The sequence below is a fragment of the Peromyscus leucopus genome, chromosome 8b (genome assembly GCF_004664715.2).
Source record: "Peromyscus leucopus breed LL Stock chromosome 8b, UCI_PerLeu_2.1, whole genome shotgun sequence".
NCBI classification, from domain to species: domain Eukaryota; kingdom Metazoa; phylum Chordata; class Mammalia; order Rodentia; family Cricetidae; genus Peromyscus; species Peromyscus leucopus.
In genome coordinates this window covers 10,545,256-10,563,904 of record NC_051086.1, presented here as the reverse complement: position 1 = coordinate 10,563,904, position 18,649 = coordinate 10,545,256, and the positions used below count along the sequence as shown (strand labels likewise).

Sequence of the window (18,649 nt, the reverse complement as noted above, 5' to 3'; positions counted from 1 at the left end):
CTGGAAACTGTGATTCTGGGGAAAATTCTAATTACTGTTGTCTAGAGAGAGAAGAGTATTACATAACACCCAGGCTAGAAGAGAGAGAGAGAGAGAGAGAGAGAGAGAGAGAGAGAGAGAGAGAGAGAGAGAGAGAGATGGAATTTCAGCCACTCTTCTCCTAAGACAACAGGATTTTGATAGGAGGGAAATTTGTAATTGTATTCATCCAGATTCCAAAATATCCCCACCCCACTACATCCCACAAAATCTATAATATTCTCTTTTCCTATGGTTCTTGTAAACTGTAAGAAATTTTGTTCTTTAGGGGTAGCCAACCATGGTTTACATGGTGGGGGCCTCATAGTAAACCTCTGTGTGTTCCCCTGCACTCCCTGACATCCCAGCCTCTAAGAGAAGAGGAGCATGGCCTTGCTCCAAAGCCAAATTAGGAAATGAGCAGCCAGATGGGGAAGCTCTCATCCAGGCATAATACTCTCTGTGCCAGGCCAAGGCTCACACGTGAATGATGAGGAGCAGCCTGAAGTCCAAGCCAGATCAGAGCCAAATGACATCAAGCAATGGAGCAAGGCCAAAACTAAGGGAATGTGCCCAGGAGACTCCACTGCCCAGCCGGGGAACAGGCATCACTCCTGGGGATTGCATCCCAGAGTGTCCGTGTTCTTGCATTGAGATATCCCCTTTGCCCCGACCCCTCTCTGAGGTAGGGCTGTGTGCAGCTAGCACTTGATGTTGAAGTTCTCCTCCCAGTCTAGGTACCAGGCAAGAATAAGGGAGCAGCCACAGCCGGGCAGAGGACCACGGCAAGCCTCTTTTCTCTGTTTCTCTGCATGTGCCTCATGCACCCATGTTTCTTTTTCCCTCTCAGCCTGGTTTCTCTGATCCGAGGCCAAGTGGTAACCACGGATGGGACTCCCTTGGTTGGTGTCAATGTGTCTTTTGTCAAATACCCAAAATATGGCTACACCATCACTCGCCAGGATGGCACGTAAGTAGCTCTGTGGGACCCGTACCTACCCACAAACAAGTGTGCATGCAAAAAGAACGAGAGCACTGTTGGCTTCCAACCAAGTAGTTTCTTCTAGTACACTGGAGTGGCCACCTGCCCAGACCTTTAGGGAGGAGCCTCCCAAAGCCATGCCAGAGCTGTGGGTATGGCAAACTAACCAGAAAACAAACAGAAAAGCCAGGGCTCCAAGGTGGCTGGCAGCCACCCCCTCCTGTTTCCATGTCAGGTAACTGCCGCTCCTTGTGTACCGGGGGTGGATAGGATTCTAGAGAAAGGAAGGAAGGTAGCTTTTAGAAGCTACCTCCTATTTTAAATCAAAGGCAGTGCAGGGTGACAGGAATCCACAGGACACAGTGTCCTGCGGCGCTCCCCTCTGCTTTCATCTGCGGCTTTAAGGGTTGTGTTATTTTCGCTACAGTTTTGAGGGGGTGGGCTGTAATCAGAGAAGTCTAATTAAGTACATTTAGCAGTCACCCTGCTGTGTGAAGGAGGCGACCTTCCCCTATTATCTTCTGATTGGGAACACGCACCCGTTCAGTCCCCACCAAGATGAAAGCAACGTGGCTTCCTTAATCCATCGGGCATCAAGTCAAAAGTTACAGAAAAAGAAAAGACATCCACAGAAAGGGGGAAACACCCACTCTGAATTGAGCACACCACACACACACACACACACACACACACACACACACACACACACACTACACCATATTCTCTTCCAAAGAGACATAGAAACTGTCACTGTAAATCTAATGCAAGTTTTTTTTCCGGTAAAAATCAACTCTGGAAAATCATGGCTGCTTCGTGGAAAAAGACTGATTCTTCTGTCTCTCTGAGAAAGAGTCTAGCCTTCTTTTCAATGTTTTAAGGTATTCATGAAGCCAGTTTAAAAAAAAAATTAGCAGCTCACAGCAGCGCACTCACAGCCGCCCACCCTCATGTTCCCTACACTGAAGCTCTAGAAGCCCAGTGACTCTCACAGCCTCAGTGAACATGGTCCCCAGCATCCTAATAAACCCACCGTGGGATACCCCCAAGCTGAGCAACACAGGACTCAGGAGCATGATCCTGGCAGTGACATGGCCTGCTGGAAATTGGAGCTCACTGATGCTGCCTTGAATTGCAAGAGAGTGTTGTGCTGTCCAGGAAATGATCACAATTCAAAAGCCACTGACTACTGAATATGTCCTGTTTTCGTGCCATTGAAAAATTGCAAAATAGTAAGTCAAACCATTACCAGTGTGAGGCCATCTGCATTCAATAGCTGTCTAGTGTCTCTCACATGCATTCCAAATTCTCTGGAAGCAGCAGGATAGCAAATGTGCCCTAGGCAGAAGGCCTTTGGCCCTTTTTTACCCTTAGAGACCAGCCTTTTTTTTTTTTTTAAAGCTCCTAATCTATAGCCCAGGCTGGCCTCAAATTTGTGATGATTAGATTAGGGTTAGGATTAATCATGTACATGCACCACCATGCCTGGCTTGAAACAAGCATTTTTCCTTAGTGTTTGCTTTTTTATTTGAGGAACTTTTATTTGCTTGCTTGTCTCAGTCTGAGCTCTTGTGGTACTGGAGATCAACTGCCAGGCTTCATACGTGCTAGGCAAGCGTTCTACCACTGAACTATACCTTTAGCCCCTTTGGTTGGTTTTATTTTTGTGTGTTCTTGTTTTTGAGGCAGGCTCCTGTTGAATGGCTGAAGCTGGTATGAACCGTAAATTTTCATGCTGATTTTTTTCTTTTCTTTTCTTTTTCTTTTTTCTTTCTTTTTTTTTTTTTTTTTTTTTTTTTTTTTTTTTTTTTTTTTTTTTTTTTTTTTAAGACAGGAGACAGGGTTTCCAAGCTGTCCTGGAACTCATTTTGTAGAGCAGGCTAGCACTAGGCTAGCCTTGAACTCACAGAGATCCACCTGCCTCTGCCTCCCAAGTGCTGAGACTAAAGGCATGTGCCACCACCACCCAGCTTCATATTCATTCTTTTATGCCAACAGAAACAGCTGGGAACAGTACTGTTTTCAACCAACTGGTATTGGTATTGGTGATGTTTTAGACAGGATCTCACTGTGCAGCCCAGGCTCGCCTATAGCTAGGAATACTACTACCCCAGCTTGCCAACTACCAAGCTTGCAGGTGTGCTTCAAAACTCTTGACTTCCGTGTGTATCAAATGCACAACTGTTTCTAGCACCATGAAGAGCCAGCAAACACATAAACCAACTAGCTGCAGGGTAAACAGTTGCTTTCTGCATGCTCCAATATGCACCTCAATACTCCTGTATACCCTATTCGTTTGTTATAGAGCTACTCAAAATCACCAGACACAGAACCAAAGTAGGGTGAAACACACGGTGCGTATATTTACATTGAGTATACTCTCACTGGGATGTTACTATGACACAGCAGTAGAGATTCTGGAGTGAACAAGACAGAAACACTACTGCCCCGACACACTCGAGAGTCCAGGGGAGTGCAGCTTAAAGTTGGGGGGGGGGCGTCTCTCCACAAGCTACTTTGGCTTTGCCTTAGCGCCAGCCCATCTCCATCTAGCTCTCGAGGCACAAACACGAATGTGGTTGAAAAGCACTGCCTACATTTCGGAGAGCCTAGCAGAGTTTGGTTGGCAACATGTGCTCGTGAGCCCTGCCCACCTCCTACGACTGTGACCACACTCCTCCTCTCTCAGCCTTAGTGCTGAATGCTTTATTCCAGGATCAGGTAGCATTTCCTGCAAAGTGCCAGATAGTGAGTCACTTAGACTCTGCTGCCTGCTGGCTTCTGTGGCCATGACTCAGCTCGCTCTGTCCTTGTGGCAGGAACACAGCCATGGAGGACACATAAACAAATGTGTGCCAATCATACATAATTGCCAGTTCCCAAAACAGGTGGTAGGCTGGCTTTAGCTTACCCCTACCCTGAACTCATCAACATATTTCGTTTTCTGTTACACTGTCCTGGTCAGTCCCATCATCACCACTTCATAGGTGAATGGTGGGTGAATCTGATTGGCTCAAAGTGGGTTGGTAACTGGCCTCGAGCCACAAAAAAAAAAAAAAACCTAGTAAGTTGCAGCCTAGCCCATCTACTCACCCAGCTCTGTCCCTCCCATGGCTTTTAAAGCAAGGAGGCTGAAGGCTGAAGATGAGTCTACCCTTCTTAATCACCCTATGGACCCCTCTCCAGGTTTGACCTGATTGCCAATGGGGGTGCCGCCTTGACTCTGCACTTCGAGAGAGCCCCTTTCATGAGCCAGGAGCGCACAGTGTGGCTGCCATGGAATAGCTTCTATGCCATGGACACCCTGGTGATGAAGACTGAGGAGAACTCCATTCCCAGCTGTGATCTCAGTGGCTTTGTCCGGCCTGATCCGATCATCATCTCCTCCCCTCTGTCCACCTTCTTCAGCGCTTCCCCTGCAGCGAACCCCATTGTGCCCGAGACCCAGGTAAGGGACAGGTACCAGAGCATGGGAAATGACCTCCATATTTCCCAAACCAAGCCTGGCTGGCCGACTTTCTCCCATCATCTCTGTCTCTCCAACTGTACCAGAGACTAATATTAAGATGTATTTATTTTATGTATATGGTGCTCTATCTGCATGTACACCTGCAGGCCAGAAGAAAGCATCAGATCCCATTATAGTTGGCTGTGAGCCACCATGTGGTTGCTGGGAATTGAACTCTGGACCTCTGGAAGAGCAGCCAGTGCTCTTAACCACTGAGGCATCTCTCTCGCCTCCCCCAGAAACTAATATTAAAAGGGAAAAACAAAGTGTAGAATTTACAGGTGCTGTAGGTGACAGTTTGAATCCCTCCTGGACATTCCGAATGTTTGCGGATAGTCGCCCAAGACTTTGGCAGCCACGAGAGCTCTTAATAAGATAAAAACAGCATACATATGTGCAACCCCCCTACAAATTGCTTTTTATTCCTGTTAGTCACCGAGATACATGGTAAGAGGTGCTTTAATGATCTACATCAGTGTTACGACAGAGGGCACATTACATCGCTGCCTCCCTGTTGCTTTATACCGATTGTCAGTGAAAGTTGCAGGTTCATACAATTACAGCCCCTCAGTGGCCTCCTTGCATGCAGCTAGCAATAAAGCCTGCTGTTCTTATTTACATCTTTGCCAACAGTGTGGGGTGATTTTTTTGGTTTTTTGTTTGTTTGTTTGTTTGTTTGGAGAAACGCAACAGTGACCAAGAATAATTACTAATCCAAAAATCATAACCTCAATCCCTTTACTCCATGGCGTAGGGTGAGTTTGAGTTGGTTTTCTTTTCTTCTCTGTCAGCCAGGAGAAGAGGCTCATGTACCCGCATAAGGTGTGACGCCTCAGCCAGGGAGGCAGCTCACTCACGGCAGCGCTGGCTGGGAAACAGCTCACCTGCCAGGGTGTGTGTGACCTAGTAGATCAACCACATGTTTCCCCTCCAGGTTCTTCATGAAGAAATTGAGCTCCCAGGTTCCAATGTGAAGCTCCGATACCTCAGCTCCAGAACGGCAGGATACAAGTCACTGCTGAAGATCACCATGACCCAGTCCACGGTGCCCTTGAACCTCATCAGGGTTCACTTGATGGTTGCTGTTGAGGGGCACCTCTTCCAGAAGTCATTCCAGGCTTCTCCCAACCTGGCCTACACATTTATCTGGGACAAGACAGATGCTTATGGCCAAAGGGTGTATGGGCTATCTGATGCTGTTGGTACGTGTTGGTCTCCACTGCTTTTTATTCGGGGCTTTGTTGTGTTTCTATATATTCTAAGCACTCTTCTAGTAAATAAAGACACAGTGGTCAATAAGACAGATGAGATCTCTCTTCCAGGGGGATTACATTCCAGTGGAGGACAACCAAGATAAGAAAGACTGACTGGATGAGGAAACATGAAGCCATGCTGAGTGTTAGTAATAAAGAAAATAAAAATAAATGGCACATAAATAAATTAAATCAAATTCATAAATATATTAAAAAAATAAATGAGTGGAGGGGCAGCCATGGATAAACAACCAGGGGCGCTCCTCATTAAAGTGACCAATGGGAAACCGTGTGAGAATCAAAAAAGGGTACTCCAGACAGAGAGAATGGTCGGAAGAGACAACGGCTAGAACGTGGTGGTCAAAACAGATGAATGTCAAGAGGTAGGCAGGGCCTGGTCCTTGATCCAGAAAGCACACTTGCAAATGGTACTGAATATGCCTTGAAAATAAGAAACTGGGGCTTGAGGGAATCTGAGGGCCCCACTGTGTGTTCCCAGGCTTTGCCTTTGAGCTGTTTACCCTCAGGAACGATGGACCTCAGAGAAAGGCCCTTCAGTTAGGAGAGTCTGAGCTGTGGGTCAGCATCCGCCTAGCTCCTTCCTATGTGTAGAAAGCCGACTGGTGATTTGGGTCTAGCATCTTGTATTCTCTCCATCCTCACCTTGTGATTCTCAAGGACTGTGAACAGCATGGCCAAAGTAAGAGGCCGGGAAGCTCAGAACCGTTCACTGGGAGTGGCAGTGTTTATCAGGCCGTCACTTTGTGCGGAGAGCATTGTGACAAACGCTCCCCTTCGGTAACCACCTGATGGCCCAAGCAGACCTGATCATAAACTTCACAGGTACAGCTCAGGAGTGGGGCAGGTAGAGTTTCCAAAGACACTCCAACCAGCAGATTACAAGTACTCAGGATATGCCCTGTAATCAGCTTCCTCAATCAGTGATACCGGTAACTAAAGCGGTGGAATCGCTGGAGTAGCTAGTGCATTTAATCTAAAACATTGGCTCCTGAAGAGTAGCCTCGCTGGTTTAGCCTACCTTGAATCAATAGCCAATACCACAAAGTAGAACATGCTGTTCCATTCTTATGCTCTCTAGCTCCTGCCATCAGCTTAGGCTGAATTCTGTTTCTCCAAACTCAAATCCATCCCCCGGCATCATATATTTTTCTAAAGTCCCAGAAATCACATCACTTTATCTGGAATATATCAACATGTGTGTCTAAAAACACTTAGAATCATACCAACAATATAATTATCACAAAACCACATTGCTTAGTATCAACAAACAACCCGCCATTCTTCCTTATTTCCATTGGTGGCCAGCTGTGGTCGGACACAGCTGCAATCCCAGCACTCAGGTGTCTGAGACAGGAGGATCACTAGTTTGAGGCTAGCATGAGCAACATTGGGCAAGTCCCTGCCTCAAAAGAAAGACAAAGAAAAAGGGAAAGGAAAGAAAAAGAAATTCCAACTGTCTCCTTAATATCGTAAAATATTAATACTTCAGTTGCTTGAAACAATACCCAAATAGCGGTTGTTTTCTCTTCAAGTTTGTAAAAAGAAATTTTTAATTGGGGCCAGCAAGATGGGTCAGGAATAAGGGCACCTGAGTTTAAGCCCTGGAACCCGCAGGGTGGAAGGAAAGGAACCAGCTCCCACCATGTGAGCGCTGTAGCACAAAACATGCACACACATACTCATTTACAGACATCAACTAATCAATTTTTAAAATGCAAAAGCAATTTTCATCTCACTCTCTACGTCTCTCTTGAAATCAATCCGACCTTCCCTGTGCCTCTTCCTTTTCCCTTATAATTCAGTCATTGGCAAAATCGGGTTGTTTGCCCGTAACATCTCTTGTCAGATCTGCTGGTTGGTTGTGTACTGGTGGCTGTTTTACCTCCTGCAGAGGGACAGATGCGTCTTGAGTTCTTCCTCTGGCCCAGGTTTGGTTGGGCAGGACAACCCAAGGGGCACGGAGGTGTTCTACCAGGAGGAACCTGGTGAGGCTGGATGTCTCTTAAGGTTTTAGCTATGTGGTTGCTCAGTCTTTATTTGTTTGAGGTCACCAAGCATTACAGAATGATATTTTAAGTCTGTCACTGAGTCTTCAACTGTTAGCTGGAATCCTTTCCTACAGTGGTGGCTTCTCATTAACTACTTGGCTGTTTGAGCTCTGGTTCACACAAGAAATAAAGGACAAGTACGTGCTTCTTTCCTTATTTACTGATTTTCAGTATAATGAGTTGGCTTATCCTCCAAATGAATGTTATCTTAAATATCACTATGAACTCATACACTGAAATATATCTAGTCTGTTTCAACCTATTGAAGTCATTATGCTTGTTAATGGTCAGAAAGGCCTGTGTGTGGTCATTAGGAGTCTCTTCAAGCTGGCTCCCAAATCCTTTGACATGACCCTCGTAGATGGTGATTCCTTCTTTATTTGCTATCTGGCACCTTTAGGAGGCCTATTCTTGGTGTGTTCATTTCTTGCTCCATGTCTCCAACAAGCCCTGATACTTTGCAGTGAGAAACAGTGTATCAAGACCACAAGGTGGACAGGGACAATCTCTGACTACAGAGTTGGCCACGATTGGCAGTTTGAAAGGACAAGCTTTGACATGCATGGGAATGCGTGTGTGGCTTTGTTGTTGTTTTGAGATTAAAAAAATGTATCCTTCATTCATATCGACATTTGTGCATCTCGGGATTTTTCAAAAGCTGCAGAAAATCCCTGTTGGTGACACACATAGTTAAGAGTTTAATGTACTAGGAACAGCTATATAACGATGCCTCAGATTTTCAGAGCAGCCTTCCAATTAAAGATGTATGGCACCTCAGCATTCGGTCTCATCTCTCTAAGAAATCAAGACTTTGCTTACCACATGTACAAATACATGAGGCACAAGGCTGGAATCAAGGGTTGATGTACCTTTCTCTCCTCCTTTCTTTCTTCTGTGTGACAAATGCAAGACTTTCACAAACAAGGTTTTAGGGTCTGACACTCGTTGACACCCATTGTAAGTAGTAGGCTGCACTCTGTGGGTACCAGGCTTTCCTGGTACTTTCTAGAATTCCTGAGTGCACAGTCAGGTATCCATAGAGGATTGTTTCTACAACCCCCTTAGATCCCAATCTCTGTGGATGCTTGGCTTCCTTGCATGGGATGGCATAGCATTTTGTATATAACCTGTGTGCATCCTCCCATATTCTTTAAATCAATTCTGGAAGAGTTTTATAATGTGTATTGTTTAGGGAATGATAACATAGACAAATGCTTGTGTATGTTCAGTCCAGATGCAGTATATTTTCCTAAATCTTTTTATCTATATGATGTTGGTTGAATTTCTAGATACAGAGCCTGCATACACCAAAGGCCAGCAGACCAGCAGTGCTAAGAACCTTTTCCTTACACAAGCTGCTGCCCCCAAAATCTCCTTATCAGGGAGCTTAGTTACTTTCTGCAGCCCTTCTCCTAATGAGTGACAGGAACAGTAGCCAACAGAAACTGCCTCCCATCCTCCCATCTACATCTAAGGAGACTTGTTTGGTATTAGGTTTTGAAATGATTCTTCTCCTCCTTCCATGTCTCTGGGGTCATTTTGAAAGTCAAAGGGTTCATCAAGGAAGTCTTCCTGTGATCACTGCGTAAAGTTTCAAAGTTGAATTCAAAATCTGGATTTCATAAGACAGAATCCCAGGCCAAAGCTATCAGCCACCTCTTGAAGTTTGGGGAACAGGTATCACAGCTAATGTATGGTTCTCATTCTTGCTAAGGAGCTCTGGAGTACTCAATCACCTCTTTTCTCCCACTTTGTCCCGAACCCTTTGTCTTACAGTGTCTGTCGGGTTTGAATATGAGACCTGTCCCAGTCTCATCCTGTGGGAGAAAAGGACAGCCCTGCTCCAGGGATTTGAGCTGGACCCTTCCAACCTTGGTGGCTGGTCCCTGGACAAGCACCACATCCTCAATGTGAAGAGCGGTATGTTAGGGGCTAGGGAGGGTGCTCAGTGGGCAGTGCTGGCCTAACACGCGTGGAGTCCTGGGTTCCATCCCCCACCTGATAAAATATTCATGGATAAATTGATGTATTGGTTTCATCTCTCTAGTGTTGGCATTTAAGTGGTAGCCCTTTCCTTGGGCATTTTTTTTTAATCAAATACCCCTCTGATTCATAGATTTTCTCATTTTTCCCCTTTAAAAGTCAGTCTCAGTATATCAGACTTACTGTACCTCAGCATCCTTTTCCTGTCATCCTCCAGACAGTATCCCACCCACATCACAGCTTAGGGAGTGGGCCTCCCATTGCTGTTCTCTCTACATCATGAGGAAATGGGAAAGCTCCCCCATTTTTTCCTTGCTCCCTATCACTTCCCACCCATTCAGTAGGTCAATCCAAGTATCCTCCCCACAGGGTTGTGTGACTTCTCTCCTCCACCTCCCTCCCCCAGGAATACTACACAAAGGCACCGGGGAGAACCAGTTCCTGACCCAGCAGCCCGCCATCATCACAAGCATCATGGGCAACGGTCGCCGCAGGAGCATCTCCTGTCCCAGCTGCAATGGCCTTGCCGAAGGCAACAAGCTGTTGGCCCCTGTGGCCCTGGCTGTGGGGATCGACGGGAGTCTCTTTGTCGGTGACTTCAACTACATACGGCGCATCTTCCCCTCTCGAAATGTGACCAGTATCTTGGAGTTACGGTAAATGGCCACACAAGCAAACTTCTGCTCTCTAGATCCTCCTTCCCCACAAGTTTCTCTGGGTGGACGATGGATTTGGGGTTCTCAGAGCGGGAAATGTTTTGATTATCTATAAAATATCATCCACATATTTGATACAATGGTCAGCAATTCAACTAAAACAAGAGAAACAAGAGTCCCCAACCTAGAAAGGAACCAAGTGTCTTTCATTTTTTTTAAAAAGCTCAGAAGCAGCTCCCAACACACATCAAAGTGGAAGAACCACTAATGCCCAATTCCCCATTCACAAGGTTTTGCTGAGTGCCACTGGGTGCTACCCCGAGTAAACCCTCTGGGTCTTTTTGTACTTAGTAGGATGCAGTATAGCAAAATGGCATCTGGCCTAACTCGGTCATTTCTCACCGTCCTGGAAGATTTCCTCCTGGCCATTGCTTGCTACTAAGTCTGAAGACTAGATTCCTCTGCATTGGGAAAACAGAGACTTCTAAATGCTCTTGAAAAATGCCTTTCCAAGGGAAGCTGGTTCCAAATCCTCAATCAGAGGAGGATGTATTCAGAGAGGGAGAAAAATATAAATGAGTAAATGAGGGGGAGGGGAGTATTCAACAAATATCTGGTGAATATAAACTATGCCCCCATGTTGTAGTTATGATCCAATAGGGAACCCCCAATTATATCATGTGGAAAGTGAAAAAATAATTTCAAATAGACATGAATGTTTTAAGGAAAATCTAACAGGGCAAGACATAGGGAACATGGTGAACAGGGGAAACAAGGGGCTAGAAAACACAAAATAGTCAGAGACACCTCTCCTACTGGCAATGTTTGAACGAGGCCCTGAGTGATGGCGTCAGCTATAGGACATCTGGGGGAAAGCATTCCAGGCACAGAAAAGTTAGGCAAAAGATCTATTTCCAGATAGTAACCTGGCTAATTGAAGGAGCCCATAGAAGTTCAATGTGACCAGGGGCTGGTAAGCTCAGAAGAGCATCTTTACAGGAACCCAGAGAGGCATGGAAGGGACAGGCACTTTGGACTGACAAGTGACTGCTTGCACATAGACAGGCAAAAATTGCATTTCGTGTGCAATGGGCAGTCACTGGAGGTTGAAGTAGAGGGAGGATGTAGTTGATGTATAACCTGAGTGGCCTTTTTTAAAGATGACTCTGGCTAGCCTGTGGAAAATGGACTGTAGGAATTCAGGGATGGGGGCAAGAAAATTCATAGAAAGGCTGTGTCGGTGGTCCAGGATTTGGGTCGTGGTGATTTGGTAGTGCTGACAGGATGTGGAAATGTTCCAGTGAAGACGTGTCTTCCAGTTAAACCTAATGAGTGATGTATAAGGACTAAAGAGAGGGAAATAGGGGGGGAGAAGAGGAAGAGGGAGAGGAAAAGAGGTAGGGGAAGGGGGAGCCCTAGGATTTGGGCCTGAGCCACCCTGTAACTGGTGGTGCTTTTGAAGGCTCTCAGCTAACCATGTGAAAGATGCACAACCCGCAGGTCATCTTTGCACTGGATGTCTACGTCCACTAAATTCACATCAATGTGAGCAAAAGGCTTGACAGACCAACTTAATGGGAAGGACCTTGGCTCAGGTTGTGGAGCACTTGGTCTGTCTTGGCAGGAAGGGTGTGGTAGAGCAGTTCACGCCATGGCAGACAGGAAGCCAAGCAGAACCATGACAAGAGAGGTCAGGGCAAGATAGCCTTTGAGCACATGTTCCAACAACCCACATCCTCCAACCCAGCCCACCCCCTACACAGTGCCACGGCCTCCCTGTCGTCTAGGCTGTTTTTTTAAATCCATCAATGGATTAAGCATTAGGTCAGAGTCCTCATGACCTAATCATCTCTGGAAACACCTTCATGACACACTGAGAGGCATGCTTCACTAATCTCTTAGGTACTTCTCCATCCAATCAAGTTGGCAATCAGTGTCCTCACAGCTCCTGCTGGGAAAGGCATCAGTGACCTGGCCACCAACAGCTATCACTAAATATTCTTAGGAGTCAAAACTCTGCCAGGCACCATAAGGGGGGGGGGACATAGAAGGGGTGGGGTGGGGGAGACATGGCCATTCCACCCGGAGATAACTGCAACCCCCTCCTCCACAGGATGTTTACTGAGTATTAGCGTTAGGCACACATGTACCTCTGTGAGGACAAGAGAGATGAAATATGGCCTCAAGAAATACCCTGCTGAGGGTAAAGGTGGGCACCCGGAGAAGAAAATGCACTTTCAAGCTGAGCCGAAGAGCCAAAGAAACCATTACAGAAACAGAGTGCAAGGCCAGGAAATACAAGAGGAGGCAGGGGTGGGTAGTAGATGAGCAGAGAGAGAGAGAGAGAGAGAGAGAGAGAGAGAGAGAGAGAGAGAGAGAGAGAGAGAGAGCAAGCAGGAGGGGCAGTGACGGGACAGCAAACTCTCACCAGCTTTCTCCAGATCGCACCCAGGGAAGTCTCCTCCTGGGACTGGTCTGTTGTTGTTGTTATTGTTGTTGTGTGTGTCTTAGTTAGGCTCTCTATTGCTGTGATGAAACACCATGACCCAAAAGCCAGTTGAGGCAGAAAGGGTTTATTTGGCTTACACTTCTACAGCACTATTCATCATGGAAGGAAGTCAGGGCAGGAACTCAAACAGGGCAGGAGCCTGGAGACAGGAGCTGATACAGAAGCCATGGAGGGGTGCTGCTTACTGGCCTGCTCAGCCTGCTTTCTTATAGAACCCAGAACCACCAGCCAAGGATGGCCCCACCCACAAACGGCTGGGCCCTTCCCCACCAATCCTCCATGTGTGGACTTGCTCCTCTGTTAGGGCTCTTCCTGCTCAAAACCAAATCAGTAATGGCATGGTACACTCCCACTTCCAAATCTTAACTCATGCTGTTTGCTCAACTCAACATATCCATTGGAGCTGGGCAGCTGCTTCCTGTCGACTGGTTCCGTTCTGAAGGTCCCCTCTTGCTAGAAGTTCTCTCCTCCTCTGAGAGTGTGACATTCTGGTGTTCCGTTAGGGCTGACACGGTGTCCTACCTTGTCTGGTTATCTCTGTGTGGCTCTTTAAGCGTGGGTGTGTGTACCGTACAGTACACACCTCGGTCATCTCTACCCTGTCACATCTAGAGCAGTGTCCAACCTCCTGTTACACTCAAGTCCTGGCTACTCAAGATGGGTAGTGGAATTGAAGAACCAATCCCTCCCCTCTTGTTGGACCTGGCCTTCGATTCCATATATATCAAACCATAGAGACCACAATACCAGTGGTAAAAGCTAACGGCCCAATCAAAGGAAAACATCCCATGCCTATGTGGTAACATTGAGGGCAGCTCGAGGGCTATCATTCCCAACTTCCCTCGACAGCTGTGTGATTTCCACCACCACCCCAAACACACACCTTTTTTTTTTTTTTTTTACTGTCTTCAAACTTGTTCTTGCTTTCATCAGGCAGGAACCCAGAGCCGATTAGAAGTTAAGCTTTTACAAGAACACTGACTCGATTCTTCTTTTCTTCCCACTACATGCCTGAAAACAAAGGGCTGTCAATCCCTCTCTTCAAAACAGTCACCCGCAGAGGAGGCAGGGAGGAGGGGGAGACTGTCTTGCCTGTGTCTTTTCTTTCTCCATTGTGGCTTGGCAGCTGAGTGATTCCATTTTGGAGTCAAGGCACCATCCCTACCTTGCTCAGCCACCCCAGCACCCCGCCTCCCCATCAAGATGCTGTTGAAGTCTTCCCGAAGTCTTCATTGAGCTTTTCAGGCCAGAGGTCCCCACACTCCAGTAACTTCGGATGTTGGGAAGAGTACCATGGTCATCACCTGTGTGCTGTGAGCTGACACATTCTCAACACCCACTTTCCTGAAAAGCCTCGTGTCCCACCTTTAGGAGATGCGTTCCTTCCTGTCCTTATCACCCTCTTCACCTGGTCCATGGAAAACCTAAACACTCTGGAGCACATTCATCAGTCACTAACACCTCAGGGTAAATTTCTCTCAAAGATAAATCTTTCTCTCCCAAATTTGAAGCATCTTAAGAGGTAGACCCACAGCATGGCAGTCAGGGCTGGGACAGTGTCTCTCTAATGTCTCTTGGTGTGGCCCATTTTGATAGACATTAAGACTGTCATACCTCCTCTAACGTTTGAAATTCTTTTCCATTTTCCAAACAAAAGTGATGATGTTTCATTTATTTTTTTTTTTTTAAACTGAGGAGACCATCCTCCATGTGCTTTCGGGTGGGCCCATGGCAGAACCACACTAGGGCAGATCTTCAGGGTGGGGAATTGTCCGACTTAGATGTGTTAGTGCTGGAGGAGGCAGAGATGTGGATAAAGCAGGAGCCTGGAGAGGAGGGCAAAAGCAACAGACGCTGGAAATCCAAAGAATACCAAAAGACAAGCTTGACCCGAGAGTTAAACATGGATCCATCCCACTAAGTGTGAGGATGCACAGTGTGCCTGCAACTGGACCCAATGAATGTGAGGACACATAGTATGACTGCAGTTGGACCTACTGAATGTGAGGACACACAGTGTGACTGCAACTGGACACACTGACTATGAGGATACACAGTGTGACTACAGCCAGCTGGACCCAGTCAGTGTGAGGACACACAGTGTGACTACAGCCAGTGAGTGTAAGGACACACAGTGTGACTACAGCCAGCTGGAGAAGGTGCCAGCTTCCCTCCTGTCAGCTGTGAATGAGTGACAGGAAAGGACAGCAAACAAAGCCCCCAACCCAGAATAGTACTAACCACCATGTCTCTGAAAAATCGGCTACCCCTTGGCTCTGTTTTCAAAGCCCTTTCACCAAGGACAGATCTAAGCTCACAGAGCTAAAAGGGGATGCAATTTTAGGAGGTCCCTCTTAAAAAGAAGATAAGTAAATTATAAATTGAAAATGAAAAATGAGTGTCAGTGAGGTGTGTAAGTAGAGAGAAGTACTTGGTGCACAAGGCCAATGACCTGGGTTCATTCTGCAGAATCCACAGGGCAAAGACAGAATCAACTCCAAAAGGTGTCCTTTGACCTCTACACAAACATTCCGTGCCGTGTGCATGCTTATACTCATGCACAGACACATAGCATACACATACACAGACATTAATAATGATAATAATTAATAATAATAAATGCAATTAAGAGAAAGAACCTCCCACTGTGCTACCCTGACCATCTGAATCTTGTCTTGACTTGAAGGCTAAGGAAGGTCAGGTCTAGTTAGTACTTGGATGAGAGGAAATGAAAAATGAAACAATATTATTTAAGATGAGAAAAATAAAACAAAATGGCAAGTTTTGTGCAAAGCCACAGGGATCACCAGCATCACCAAGCACAAATGATGTAATATTTTGTATTAACTGACTCTCTTCCACTTCTGTGATGCTTGATTTTTTTTTCCCATGCCCTTTTGATTCTCTTCAGATAGTTTTGTTGTTGCTATCATCTGTTTTGTCTTGGGGTTTTTGTTGTTGTTTGGAGGTTTTGAAACAGGGTCTCATAGCCCAGGCTGGCCTTGAACTTGCTGCTATTTACCCAGGGATGGCCATGAACTACTGTTCCTTCTGTCTCTACCTCCCAAGTGCTGCCACACCCAGCTCTTTGATTATTTTTAATGTGACAGTTATTTTCTGATTTTGTTATCTATAGAATAAACACACATATTAAGGCTTCCCTCCCATATAACCCATTAAAATTGCGTTCAGATTATTATTATTTTTTTTTTTTTTTTTTTCAAATTTCTTGTGTTTTGTTTCTAATATTGTACCCACTGCTAATAAGAGATTCGTGCTTGCTCCGAGTGTGGATAAAGCGTGGCCAGGTATGCGTTCAGATTATTGATAAAGTAAAAAAACAAACAAAAAAAAAACTTGCTGCTGTTGGATGAGTTTTCCGCCTTGCCCACAGTCAGGACAAATCTTTGTCACCCGCCAGTCCCACAGCCGCTCAGACCCAACCAAGTAAACACAGAGACTTATATTGCTTACAAACTGTATGGCCGTGGCAGGCTTCTTGCCAACTGTGCTTATAGCTTAAATTAGTCCATTTCCATAAATCTATACCTTGCCACGTGGCTGGTGGCTTACCGGCATCTTCACATGCTGCTGGTCATGGCGGCGGCTGCAGTGTCTCTTGCCTTCCTGTTCTTTTATATCTCCTCTCTGTTAGTCCCGCCTATACATCCTGCCTAGCCACGACCAATCAGGTTTTATTTATTGACCAATCAGAGCAACTTGACATACAGACCATCCCCCAGCACAGCCAAGTGCAGACCATCTCAGACACCTGCACTCAGGTCCATGGTCCTAATCATCCTCTATGCGGACCTGCTGGGTAACACCACAAAAAACCCAAGAAGGGCTCCCACAGGACATACAGAACATCCCACAGCATGCTGCCATGTTCACAATTGGTTGTTGATAACATAAAGTTGTAAGAAGTACAAAACTTAGAGAAACCTCTATCAGGTTTCCTTTGTAATATTTCTGGGCATTTCACATTTTCTTGTAATGTTCTTTGAACTGACATTCATTAATCATCTTGTCACCCATGTACATATAACCATGAAGGATGAATTCTGCAGTGGCTCTCACATGCCCTACAAAGATGCTCCATGAATCAACACAGTAGGGCAGAAGCATTCCCAAAAGCAATTCTTACGACAGAATGGCTGGCAATAATTTAGCTGGATGCCGTTTCCCAACCACATCCCTCTAGAACTCAACTAAATGTATCCCAAATTAATGTCTCTGTACCTAAGTACAGAGCAACAATAAAACTGTGCCCAGCCCAGCTCCACTCTACTTGAAAGGGGAAAGAGAGGACACAAAGGGTACAAGAATGGTAAGGTGCACATGCAGCTTCAAACTTCTGAACAGAACATGGGGGATGCAGCTAGTCCATGGCCAAGGAAAGCAACCTCATTCCATGCTCCCTGCATTCCAGGACTTACTTCCCCAGCCCTTCCTCTCTTTGAAGTATCCGAAATGCAGAGATGTGTTAAGTCTCGTCCTGTTCTCAAAGACGTGGAAAAGGCCAGCACACTCACATAAAGCATGAGACAGGGTGATGAGAGCTCTGGGAGAGAGGCTGGGGAGCCCAGGAGAGACCCTGAAGCCTTTGCAGAGGACTCCTAGTCTTTGTGGTGTGAAATGCTAATCCATCTCAGTTTCGTAAATTGGAGACATTGTTTTTCCATCAAAGGGTGTGCCTAAAGGGTCAGTGTTGTTGAGGGTGTGCAAAGTCTAAACCTGTCCCTCAGAAGTAGGGCATCTATACTCTTTTCACGGACTGACTAGAGGATGGTGTTATTTTGGCTAGTTTCCTGCCCTGGACTGAAGAACAGTGACCTCAGCCTTTATCCAAAGCTCATATCCACATGATCTGTCAAACTCCACACCTTCCTGTGCCTTGATCCCCCTCCCATCCTGTGCTCGTCCCCTATCACTGATAGAGTAATCAACTTAAAGCAGATGTTCTTAGAGACGAAGTAGGTCAGACTGCAGACCCAAATCCCATCCAGTCTTCTCACAAAATCTTGAGTTTAAAAAAAAAATGGAATTGATATTGCAATAATTAAGAGGCAAATGTGTCTACCACTGGTGGCAGATAGCATTTCACTTTCATTAAGCGATATAAAATAGACACGAGAATTCCCGGCTGCCACCCTGACACACCAGGCTTTACAGACTGAATCTTAAATTGTACTATGTCAGTCAGAGCTCAGGAGTTATCAGCGTCATTTAATTAACTTTTTTTTTTTTTTTTGCAAAAACTAACATGTTAGACTGAAATATAAAAATGTAATCTCTGTGTAAACCTCCCTCTAATGATGGCCCCCAGCAGAGGCCTGAGCTGCACCTCAGAATCAGGGCATTCACCTCTCTTTGTCCTGTCCCCAAGCCTCCTCTCTTAGCTAGAAGGAAAGGGAATCCAGGGCTTCTACTACCTGGACCTAGAAGCCTCAGGAATTGGAAGTGGATTTCCTTATTGGGGGCACTTACATCTCTTCTTCTCTAATGCTACATTTCAGCCGCTTTCCTGCTGAAATTGAAATGTCTTTTTTGTTCTCGGAGAAAAAAAAAAGCAACAAACCTTTTTTTTTTCCTAACTCTCCTAAGTGGTGTGCTAACTGGAGTCTCTGGCTCCGCTTACAAGAGGACAGTATTGCCTATGAATTTTATGAAT

General features: G+C 45.8%; 1 protein-coding gene across 16 annotated transcripts in view; it reads left to right on the top strand.

The window, feature by feature from the left end:
* Positions 1-18,649, top strand: part of Tenm2 (teneurin transmembrane protein 2) — a 1,236,692-nt gene that overhangs the window by 1,169,277 nt on the left and 48,766 nt on the right. For all 16 annotated transcript variants that reach the window (XM_028864303.2, XM_028864310.2, XM_028864309.2 and 13 more), the window contains 5 exons: positions 869-988; positions 4,184-4,445; positions 5,440-5,707; positions 9,604-9,747; positions 10,217-10,466. In XM_028864303.2, the coding sequence (XP_028720136.1) occupies positions 869-988; positions 4,184-4,445; positions 5,440-5,707; positions 9,604-9,747; positions 10,217-10,466 (1,044 nt within the window). The remainder of the gene's footprint in view (positions 1-868; positions 989-4,183; positions 4,446-5,439; positions 5,708-9,603; positions 9,748-10,216; positions 10,467-18,649) is intronic.